The sequence below is a fragment of the Anopheles marshallii genome, chromosome 3, assembly GCF_943734725.1.
Source record: "Anopheles marshallii chromosome 3, idAnoMarsDA_429_01, whole genome shotgun sequence".
In the NCBI taxonomy this organism is placed as follows: Eukaryota; Metazoa; Arthropoda; class Insecta; order Diptera; family Culicidae; genus Anopheles; species Anopheles marshallii.
In genome coordinates this window covers 38824034-38836638 of record NC_071327.1, presented here as the reverse complement: position 1 = coordinate 38836638, position 12605 = coordinate 38824034, and the positions used below count along the sequence as shown (strand labels likewise).

The window sequence follows — 12605 nt, the reverse complement described above, 5'->3', positions numbered from 1 at the left end:
TGAGAAGGATTTTAACAAACAAACGATGTTTGTTTTGATGTGAAGAAATATTTACTGAATTTATCAAATTAAATATGCTTTATTTTATGAAAAATACAATAAAAGGTTACCAACAATCATCGACTGGCTGTGAAAATCTATCCTAGGACACGTTTATATTCCCCGGATCTACCTTCGGATCTACCGTCCTACTGATGTTGTGGCAAGGTCTGCTGCCATTGTGTTATCATGTGTTTGCATTGAACTATGCCTGCTGTGGTTGTGGTGTCTAGCAAGGCCGTTGAAATGTCATGCGCTGGGCTTATTCCGATAGGCGCTTGCGTTATTCTGCCATCTAAAAAAAACCCTGTATAAAGAATAAAGAATAAAAAACTGTATTGTTTTTCGTTGATACAATACTTGAACAATACCAAAACAAAGTAAATGACACATTTCAAGCACTTAATCAATTGTAAATAAACACGCTCAACACCGTGTCACAATCGGGCAAGTCTATTTCTAAAGAGCTTCAACCGATGGAAGTTAAGTGCTTTACTACTTTTGATATTGCCTTCCCAAACTTCGATTTTGTGCATGCTTCAGCAGCTGTGCGTTTATGTGAACTGCAACATGAATGGATAAAACCATTCCAATTCCTTAGCTTGTTAACCACAATACTGATGGTACAGAACGTTTCATTCAAATGCATTCAAACCAATGTTGCATATCGATGCATCGATCGACTCGTTGACCATAGAACAAAACCTGATGCGTTTGCTTACCCTTAGACTGGGACTCCGTGACAACATCGATTCGTCGTCGAGGTAAAAATGGTATAATGTAAAAGTTCTGTTCTCGTTCTTTTCTACAGCTGCAATCATGCGAATGCAAAAATATCTGTCACACTCCTCTTCACTCTGCTCCACTTCTGTGCACCAGCAATCCATCACATTATTAACATATAGAATAGAGTAAAGCACACGATCTTCTCCTACCAGACAACAGTACAGTACGAAAGAGGTTTCGTAAATAGCACGCAGATTAACCATATCACCAAAAGGTAGAGCAGTGTAGGTGATACATAGGGGGAAGGTAGAGTAGAGTAGAGCTATCTTTCTCTACTCTACCTTCGCTCTTGCAGAAAATATTTGTGGTGTGTGTGTGGGGATACCTTTTTTTGTTCTCTCCAAAGTGCAGGGGAAATACAAAACCTGAGAAAAATTTTCTTTCGAAAATCTGTTACATACACTAATTTGTGTTACAATTTTGTGATCTTTCCAAAACTGAAATTATGATAAATTATTATCTTCACTACGGGACACAATTGCAACACCATCGGAAAACTATCTCATGTGTTAATTGCAAAATGACTACAACTGCTTCTCGGCTAAATATTGCTGGATGAGATTTACACTGTGAATTCATCATTTGTTTGTAATTGACAAAAATTAAGATTCCGGTTTTGTTCATTTATAAAATCTAATTATTTTACATTATAATGTAATTTGAAAGTCTTAAATCTTAAGTCTCTGAGTAGCGTTTTTGACTTTCACTTAATTAGTTTTAGCTTATTAATCCACGTTAATTAGCTAAATTTTAGTTTAACTGTGTAAACTATATTAGTTGATGTAGCAAACTCAATCCACCTTTATTTTTGTCTTGTTATCGTATAGTTTAATATTAGGTTAGGGTAGTAGTATAACAGTTTTAACCAAATAAATGATTAATAAAAGTAATCGAACAAAATTTTCTAAATAAATCGTTTCATTTTTGTTAAAATTATAATAATCTTACGGGATTTCAAAAATCTAAACTGCATCATCTGCTGAAGTGACCTTGATCAAATCTTAAAGCTACCGATAAAGTCGTAAGCATAAGCGTGTTGAGAAATATCATTGAAGTGAATGAACTAAATCCATGTCCAAATCCAACGCCTTTTACCGCGCCTTGGCGTTACCGAAACGGGGCTGGAAACCATTCTATCAATAAATGAGCTAACCAGCTGATAATCAAATTAGAAGGTAGTCACATGCATTTGATGCTCTTCCAAATCATGCAATCCTTTGATTCAGTAGTTACCTGAATGCACCCGCATTCGTAATCCAATTGAACCAATCAGCTATTCTAGTTCGCCTCATTTGCCGCGTTTGGTATAAAAACAATTCACACACCGGAAGAAGCTGAACATTTGTGAAGCGTTTCTGTTCGGAACCGGTCCAAATTGTTCCCCGCCCAGAACGTGAACCTGTATGTGCTAGAGCCGAAGCCTGTACTGTCATTGTGTCAGTTGTGCCATTATATGCTGCTGGATCGTCTACTACCGAGCATCACTTTCTACCAACAGTCGTGGGGTAATTATCCAAATTGCGGCTCAGCAAGTGTCCGATTACTGCGTCCTGTTGCAGCGATACACCGTGATCTACAGTTTGTCTGTACGCCATGTTTCTGGTAAACGAAACCATATCGGAGGGCGCCATGCTGTTGCCCATGGCTCGGACAGCTGGCGAAATGCCGAAGCTGTTGGGATGGAACCTGCCACCCGAGGAGCAGTATCTAGTGCACGATCACTGGAAGGGTTTTCCGGCACCACCCTACTACATGCATCTGATGCTGGCCATGATCTACTTCGTACTGATGAATACTTCACTCATTGGTAATGGTATCGTGTTGTGGATCTTCGGCACGTAAGTGACGTAGTGGAGTGCAAAGTGTTCGAGATCATTAAGTAACTCTTTCCCAATACACCATACAGCTCGAAAACCCTTCGCAATGGCTCGAACATGTTCATCATCAATCTGGCCATCTTCGATCTGCTGATGATGTGCGAAATGCCCATGTTCCTGGTGAACTCGTTCTCGGAGCGATTGATCGGGTATGGGTTAGGCTGCTCGATATATGCCGCCCTCGGTAGTATGTCCGGTATCGGTGGTGCCATTTCGAATGCCGTGATCGCATTCGATCGCTATCGTACAATTTCCAATCCACTTGACGGACGACTCAGCCGTGTACAAGCAGCCCTATTGATCTGTCTCACCTGGCTGTGGACGATGCCCTTCACGCTGTTGCCACTGTTCGAGATCTGGGGTCGGTACATCCCGGAGGGCTATCTCACAACCTGCTCGTTCGACTATCTCACCGATGACCAGGACACGCGCGTTTTCGTTGGCTGCATCTTTACCTGGGCGTACGCGATACCGATGGTGTTCATTTGCTACTTCTACGCCCGGCTCTTTGGCCACGTACGTCAACACGAGCTGATGCTGAAGAACCAGGCCCGCAAGATGAACGTCGAGTCGCTCACGGCAAACCGCAACGAGAAGGCACAGGCTGTTGAGATGCGCATTGCCAAGGCCGCCTTTACCATCTTCTTCCTGTTCGTGTGCGCCTGGACACCGTACGCCATCGTTACGATGATCGGTGCGTTTGGAGACAGGTAAGGAAATAATCTCATGGTGACATACATACACAACGAGAGTGAATTGATCATGTTGTGAACGCACTGCCCTCAGGACGATGCTAACACCGCTCGTCACGATGGTACCAGCGGTTTGCTGCAAGATCGTATCTTGTCTCGATCCGTGGGTGTATGCGATCAGCCATCCCAAGTACCGCCAGGAACTGGAGCGCCGTCTGCCATGGATGGGCATCAAGGAGGCGGATGACAATGTCAGCACGACCGAAAGCAAAGCAACTGTCGTCGTTGAACAGGCCTCAGGTAACGGTGGAGAAAACGGGGCCAACTAAACTGTTTCGCAAGGCGGAAATACGACTATTTGATGATCGACCGCTCGTTCGAAAGGCTTCTGCATAATGGTATACGATAGATATGTAATTTCCCAATTACCTAAAACCTACAACTATCAGAGCACGTCTTAAGCAAGGCAAACTGAAAAATGTCACTCTCTTGGAGTTCGTGCAATACACTGAATGACGGATGGATGACGAAAAAAAAATAAAATGCATTTAATTTAAAAGTGAATATCGGTACCGTTTGTGAATTACTACGTCTTTCAAATGACAAAAAATATATTCTTTATAAGTTCAGTTTAATTTTCCAACGATGATGTGTCCCGCACACCATACTGAATAGTCCGGTATCAATCACCACGGCTTAAAAGATAATCTTTACATACCCATTGGAATTAGCAAAAGTCACATCGTGGCCTTTTTACCGTGCCACAAAATGTTCTTTACGTGGATCAGTACTGGAGTTATGATTTTGCAACGAACACATCTCCGAAAAGAGAACATCTCAGAAAACCTTTGTTGTAGTCTGTATTTGCATACCTCATGTGATACTACTTTTGGCATGCTCTTCCTGAGGCTCCCTGTAGATTGCTAAATGCGATAATCTCCCTCTTATGCATAACTTAATATCTTTAGTGCTTTTCAATATGCAGTGGATCGTGAAGCATTTTTTCTCAAGGGCGAATTCCTGTATTAGAACTCCCCTGGTTCTAACGAAGAACACTTTGAGAGCGAGAATGGGAGATCCCTGATAGTCCCAGTCATAAGATCAGCTACAACAAGCCAGAGATCACAGAGGCATTATTACAATACAGAACATTAGAAAGCAGAGAACCTGTTACTGGAAACAAATAAGAGTTTAAAATCAGACGGTTAACAGGAGTTTGCGTGTTTTTTTACTAATGAGCGTAACTACTGAGTGAGACGATCGTCAATGTCTGTCTGGTATTTGGTTAATTGACAATAAATATAAGACTTAATGACCCCCTTTATGTGTTTATGTGTTAATGACCCCCTTTATGTGTAATTACCCCTTCGATCGTTTCTCAACTATGTTTCATTTCTCGTGATACTAGCTTGAGTTTAAGTCGTCACAACTGTATAAAACTGTTGGATCGCCCAAGGTCGCTCACTGTGGCCGTTCAATATTATAGACGCTATAACGATATTCCCACGACTTCGCAGATAATCCAGTTTTCTGCACCGTTAAAGCGTACCACCACAACTAGTGTTGGATGAATCTGATTCTGGCTTATGAACCTGAAAGAATCTGTAAACCAAATGAATGGCTCTGAATCTCTGGTATGAAGGTTACGAGTTTTTGATTCAAGGTTCATGTACTATGTAAGATTGCGCTCAACACTGATTTAACTGAGAATTCGAGAAGCGAATTTGCGAAAGGTCCTTAAATATCAGCCTAGATATTTAACACACCGAACAGCGCTACCAGATATCTATTATCCACTACCCGTTACTAGGACTAGCAATTAGTGTTGGGAAGATTGAGATTCGCAAGATTCGAAGATCCGAACCCTTGAAGAATCCTCATTTCTCATTCTCTCATTTGGTGGATTCCAAAAGGAATCGATACAATTGGGATTCCAAAAGGGTTCGATCCGATTGGCATTGGCATAGGGAGTGGATCCGATTGGGATTCTATAAGACTTGGATCCGATTGGGATTCTAAAGGGACTTGATCCGATTGGGATTCTATAGGGATTCTGTTGGGAATAGACCCAACCAAATTGCTCTAGCGCTATGACAGATTTGTTTGTTTTGTACCGTGCAATTAGACCTGGTGCGATTTATCTCAGTGAGATTTTTCTAAATGTGTATTCGATGAAACGTCCATTTATAAAAAAACGTGGCGATAGCAACGAAAAGCCGTTTTTTATACATAGACTTTTCATCGAATACCATTGCGTAAAATTTCATGGAGGTAAATCGCATAAGGTCTATTTCCACGGTTAGACAGAGCGAGAAAACATGTTGGTTTAGCTTTTTGGGTTCCAATTTGAGTGGCATACGATCGAATCTTCTGATTTGTACAGACCGATCTTGTTTTGTTTTGTTTCTTTATTTGTTTGTGTATGGCATTGGCAGAGAAAATGTGTAAAAGAACTAGATCCCAGCTTTGCAAACCAACAAAAAATCATAATGCTTCCATCTGCCGGCTGTGGATATTGGAAAATTTGATCGCACAATCATAAAAAAAAACTCCTTACAGGAAACCGTACAAGAATGATGTCTTCAATTGGTATATCTTCAGATAATAATACAAAGGATTCTAGAAACCAATTTGCACTTGTCAATTTTAAAATATTGTAATGAAATCCATCTCTTTCTCTGTAATTAAGCTCAAGATCAATTAAAAGAGCCAAGAATTACTTTTTAAATGCGCTCCTAAACTCGCAGCGTACGTACTGTTGTTTTTCTTCTTATTTCTACTATTTTCTTCGTCGTGCTAATTTCTTCACAACATGCCTCACCGGCAGCTTTGCATCAACCGAACCGATTCATCTTCAAAAAGGCAAACCATCAATACGCCCGCGTAGCACAAAGAGAAAGCCTCAAACGATTGACTAGCCCGGTCCTGTTGTATGTTAACATTCCTCATACACAGCCTCCGGCAGGCAATTGAAACGTTGAGTGCGTATTAATTAGTGTCGATTCAAAGCCCTGCTCAACACCAGCCAGGTTGCTCAGCTTGTACCTCCCCCGGCCACTTGGCCACCTTGATCCTCCGTCCGCCTGCACTGCTGAGTGCCGAGTGTTGAATCTGCAAATGAACAAACGCTAATGAACGGCTGATGTAGCAGGTCTTGTGCTACCAGCAGATTGTAGCCATATTTTAAGCTCAAGTTTCTTTAGGCGTATCGCGAAAGAAAGTAGCGCTACTGCTCGATTGTTAGATTGGGTTCTATTTATTTAGATTGATTAAAACTCATTATTTATTCATTCATTAGCTATTTACTGAGCGCCCGTAAAAATTCCGTTCCCCGTAAGGGTACTTGCATTTTCTTTCGATTTCAACGCTGTTTTGCTACAGTGCTTTTATTTTACATATTATAATGTGACAATTTTGACCAGACAGTAACAATACTTTTGTGACTGTTGGTTAAATACTTTATGTTGGCGAAAAACAATGAGGCTGTATTTTATTGTCTTGTTGTAAGCAGCATGTGAATATTTCATACATTGTTTAACTTTCGCCATTCCGCCACTTTAGGCGTTTATCAATACACGTCAATCACGAAAGGGTTTCAATGCACTGTAAGGCTAGCATAATTGCATGCAAGCTGGTTTATTATGCTGTTAATTATCATCCTTTTTTTTTTTATATGAGTTTTAGGATTTTTGCTGATATGTTCACACTGTTTTCACACGTAAGCAGCAAAAAGCACCAGTTACTACACACCACATCGAGCGAAACCGTGAAATCAATAATCGGCTCTGAGTTATCCTTTTAAGTTGCATAATTAGTTTAAGCCTACATGTGTCACAATAACATTGGAGGTAAAAGATTTAAACACCCTCATCGCTCCATTCGAATTCTACAGAATCACCCACCTCATCCCTGTAGTTCGGTGAATCGAGTTTAATAGTCCCCGTTTTTCAAACAGCCTGAACACCAAGCTATTAGTGGATTTGTCCGGTGTCACTTTACGATCGACACGGCTGCATTGCGCGTTTTGAGTAAAGCGTATTTCCGAGACACTTCGCTTAATGTTACCATTTTATTGTCGTGTTAAAATGGGGCTAAAGCTTTGTGGAACAATAGCATTAGGCCTACTGTGATCACAGCAAAGATGAGAGTGGCTTTGGCAAATAAGTACATTTCAACTTAAAAACAGGAATAGCTTTCTATTTACGCAAGAGGTACACAAAAATTAGTGTTAGGAAAAAATTGCTTCAGAAATTGGAATTGCACAAAGATTCGGTAGTTCCGTCACGAATAATTTAATTTTAATAAACAATTCCACAGTAAAAGCCATTATCAAACCTCTGCATAACCATTTCGTTATCGAGAACATTGAATGTCATTGAAGTTGAAATGAAATAGAACGTTTATTCTGCAAATTCTAAAATTTACGAAAAATACTAGAATAATAATAGTATAATAATTGCAAACTACGGAAAAACTACAATTCAGTGCTTGCTAGAGTGAACATTTTTGTGAATTACTTTTGATCTCATACTAGCACAACTTTACTCATACTAGAACCACCCTTTGTACCAAACCGTTCAAATGCATTTACGTGTGATTTTATAGCTCTTAGGATGAACTCCGTGGAAAGCAAGAGTTCCTAATAAACATCACATAGCAGATCGCACCAGATTACCATTATACGGGTATTTTTTAACCTGTTTTAACCTTCTATATTCTATACCATGCATATTCTCCTACCAGCAGCTTTGGACCGAGGATCTTGGAAAGGAGTTGGTGACCTGGTCATTACAGCGTCACGTGCGCAACTGTGAGCTGGCCAAGAAGAAAATGTTTTATCTTCTGCTGCGGAAACAATTTACTTGACATTCTTAACTCAGTAAGGTCTTACTTATGGAAAACCCCTGAATTAGGTTTATTCGGGTTGTTGGAAACTCTACGAAGCTATTATTTTCAATTCCTAATACTTTAGCGTAAGTCAACGTCGCATTTTCGATACTTTTTTATACACACGTTGTGTGAAAATCTCGTTGAAGGAGTACGCGTAATGAGGAAGATAACAGTTCAGTGAGAAAACACTAGATGGATGGATCGTTTAAGCGAATGTTTAAGCGAATTTCATTGTAAAAAAATGTCAAAGGAGCTCGTACTTTAGAATATATAGAAAAAGATCAGGTAAAGTCGGCAATTTACCTTATAGTCTTTTTAGAGTTTGTACAAAATTTTAAATCACAACCATGTTTCGGCTCATCGAAGTGTCAAATGAATGCTGTCGGTGACACGATCAAATATCATAGTTTTATTAGAAACTCACCCGATTTTAAGACATTCAAAGAACCTTCGTCCTTCATTCAAACAACAAAGTCAAACACCACACCCCCCACTTGAACAACTTCAACAATTCCATTTCAACAAAACCAGTTAACTACTGCGTCTCATCGATCTCAGAATACCGCTAACAATTGAAATAGAATGTACATCTAGCGAACTAGAGTGTGCTAGCAATGCGCCATTTTTTTTTCTCCTACAAAATCATAAACGTCCCTAACGCGGCTACTTTCACCTTCTGGGCCCACCCAATTGGCTTTATGAGAATTTTTAATTAAATCTATTCAAAAAGCTGCATCGATTGCGCAGAACACTCGACGGGACCACCGGCCAACAATAAATGTCCGTAGCATTGCGGTTTCCGTTTTGTTCGATTTGTTGTTCAATCACGAATTTCATATTTCATCGTCTTCACGGCTGCGTCTTTCGGCCGTTCGTCGCATTCAAATACGAGTTGTTTCGCAAATTAAATTTCCTACCTAATGAAATCAAACTTACCCGCAGCGGGCGGAAATAGTGGTCCCACCGTCAAGCCACCGTTTGGCCAATCAAAATCGACCAATTTCCGCTACACGCAAATCGACCGGTAGCGGTCGGTGGCAAATCTTGCAAGAATAATCATAGCGCCGGTCACACGGACCCGAGTCCGGGCTGGACGAGATTTTATAGACAAACTTCATTGATTTCAACGACATGATCGTAAAACCGGGTGGGATCATCATCATCATCACCATCCTTGCCGTGACCATCGTCGTCATGCGCCATCTTTGTCGACACCGTTTTCCGTCGGCCAAGTGGATTCTCGCAATCAATGGCCATTTTAATGTCCACCACGCATTCTATTCCTTCCCATTCAGCTCCCGGTCCAAGCCGAAACCAAGCTGAGGGGAGAAATCGTTTCTAAACCGGTATCGTAATAATGGCCACGGCCATGATTGACCATTTCTTTGCCGTTAAGAACTAGGTCCGCAAACACGGTGCGTACGATACAAACGTTCGCTTGGAGGCAATTATCCGTTAAACATTCAATTTGAAGCGCGAGTGCCAGCTGGCGATGAAATTAGATTGTCTTTTTAGTGGAAGCTTCCCTTGGGTCCGTCTTCTTGTTTGGAGTACCACTTTTGCAACAAATGCTTCCATTGGACCATCGAATTGAAATTGCATCCATTACATTTCAACCCATTTACCGCACGATCGCCAAAGGTTGTAAAAATAATACACCGCATATGTTCAAGGTTGATTTTTCGATGTTCGAGCAGAAGCATAAAATCGATCCAAATTGCTGCGAAAAATTGCTCCTTCCTACGTGCATCCCAAATTAGATTCATTTGTTCCTTTTATCTCTTGTTGTCTTTACATCAGCAATGTCTTATTCAATCGCTTATATTTTAAGAGTTTGAAATGTAGTGCTATATAATTAACGTTTCATGTTCAATTTTCATCGCAAATAAGATCAGAACCATTGCATAAATGAATTAGGGTAAAAAATAAATGCTTTATTTTATAGTGAATTATACAACATTATATAACATATTTTGGCTGGTCCGTTTTTGGTTCAAAAATGCATTTTTTTTTTGGTCAATCGCAATCGCTGGAGATCTGGTTTTTGAGTTTGGTCATACGGAAGCAACTCATTACAAATTATTTTCTTGCAGTCCCATCAAATACACAGTAGAACCTTCCTGACTGTTAGTATTGCTTTGGACATCGCTGAAATAGCTAAAAATTTGCCAAAAAAAGCTGTAAAATTTACCGAATGTTCGCTTTGTTGACTTCTATTTTTAATGTCCTGTAACTTACAACAATTGGTCCATTACCATTTGGTCCATTTAACCAAATAGCTAAAAGTACGTTTTTTAACTATGAAATGTTACCTTGTCAGCGAACAGAAAATTTAAAATTTGTAATTTTTACATGATATCGCTCACAACAATCATATGCCGAAAAAATAATAAATAAATTTCTTCTTCTACGACCTAATTTAAATCCCGATTTTTAAAGGATTCCCAGCATTAATTAAATAATTTTATTCCACTTATATAGATAAATTTGTTGCGAAGCTTTTACATCAAGCGAAATATGTCCTAAAATTAGCTACCTCCTTCAATCATATAAACACAGCAACGTTATTTAATTTTACTTAAATTACTTACATAATACTTAAATATTGTTACATCAGGAATGTTGCATTAGGTCATAACGTTTCACAATACCATAGACTGAAAACAGTTTCATTTTACTTACCGGAAGCAGAACAACACAATCGAAAACAATAACAAGTAAACCGGCTTATATCGATCCCTGTAAACGTTCAACATCGTTCGAAATTAATCCTTTAATCCTTGAACCTGGTCAGTTCGGAAAATGCAGCAATTTTCGCATTCACTACGAAAGTCGAAGAACAGTCAGAGGAAAAGGATGGGACAAAATAGGATGAAAGTTTGAATATTGCCAAACAACACATATTTTTCCGTTGTGTTTGTACCCAAAACTCTCCAAATAACCTTAGCATTGTCGTCCTGCAGAGTGAGAGAGAGAGGATTTGATTGTTCCTATCCCATGGTTACGTTTACAAAACGGAGCCAGATTAATTAACACCGGAAATATTCCTTTAACCGGTTAGCTATGTTAGCTGGACCATGTCCCAACGACGTTGGTCATATTTACAAATGTTTTTTTTTTCGTTCACAGCATAGCTTGAAACAAACATAATCTTTGTTTTGAAGACCAGACCCGGTCCACTGGACGCGTTGTGAATGTACTCAAATCGGTCCTGTGAAGCTGTTAATTATCGCCCCGAATGCTGCTACAGTGCACGGTGTTTGGACGGTTCTATGGAACGATTTGCATGGTACATGGTTGGTGATGTAATTAATTGCCCTCGGTATCTGCAATTCAAAGAAACCCGTTCCATTCAACGTTTCATTCCGCTTTACAATAGGTTTTCATAATCTTCTTTGGTCGTTTTTCACTGTGGTTGGCATTTATTTATTCCTATCCATTCCTGAGTTTTGTGTTGTTGTATGGCAGACTATGACCCGTTTTTCTCGATCAAGCTTTTTCGCCGCAATCGGCACCACAAAACAATCAAAATGAATCATTTACAGCCGATTGCCATTTAGGGCAGCATTTTCAATAACATCGATTAATATTGTTTGTTTTTTGTTTTACTATCCTACTTCTAAATATTTTTCCTTTTTATTTTACTTTGCTGCCAAACGTCATCAACAGGTTTATCACATGTTGACGCAAACTGTGCTAGTGATAAAAAGTTTTTAAAAATAGACTCAACCGAATTCTACGAAAGTTTGAGCTATTTTTAAACCAGATACATAACTAGTAAAAAAAAATACTTGCTAGGTTCATTCAATTTTGTCTATATATAGGGTTTACAACCGATTCTTAAAAGTCATCAGCATTTTTCATTTCGTCTATTGATTGAAATTTTTAAATAACTATGGATTAAAATATTTAAGGTGTAATAAAGTATGAAAAATGCGACTTTAAAACCCTGTGAACCACCAAAGGTGAATAATGTTACGTACCTACCCATGACTCAAGTATTTTTAAATCTCAGGCACAGTTTTCCTATTTAACAATTAATCACCCTTTGATTTCCAGTCGCATTAGTTGTAAAGTGTAAAATAAGCATTTTACAGATGTGAATACTAATGGAGACGCCCAGTACTCCATTAGGGTAAAGCAAGCAACAGACTGAGTTAAAATATTACAATATGTATAAATGTTAAGTCTTGAGTCCGGATCTATTAACATTTTTGAACATTTTTTTATATCAAACGGATGAATTTCCGGATTCAGATTCGGTTTATATCCAAAAGTTGCCACGACACATGTGAAGACCTCGGCACTTAACGGTTTCATC

General features: G+C 39.3%; 1 protein-coding gene across 1 annotated transcript; it reads left to right on the top strand.

The window, feature by feature from the left end:
* Window positions 1-2418: 2418 nt before the first annotated feature.
* Window positions 2419-3723, top strand: LOC128710745 (opsin-3). Its single transcript, XM_053805600.1, has 3 exons — window positions 2419-2663; window positions 2732-3412; window positions 3489-3723. The coding sequence occupies exons 1-3, from the start codon at window positions 2419-2421 to the stop codon at window positions 3721-3723; spliced, it is 1161 nt and encodes a 386-aa protein (XP_053661575.1).
* Window positions 3724-12605: the final 8882 nt, after the last annotated feature.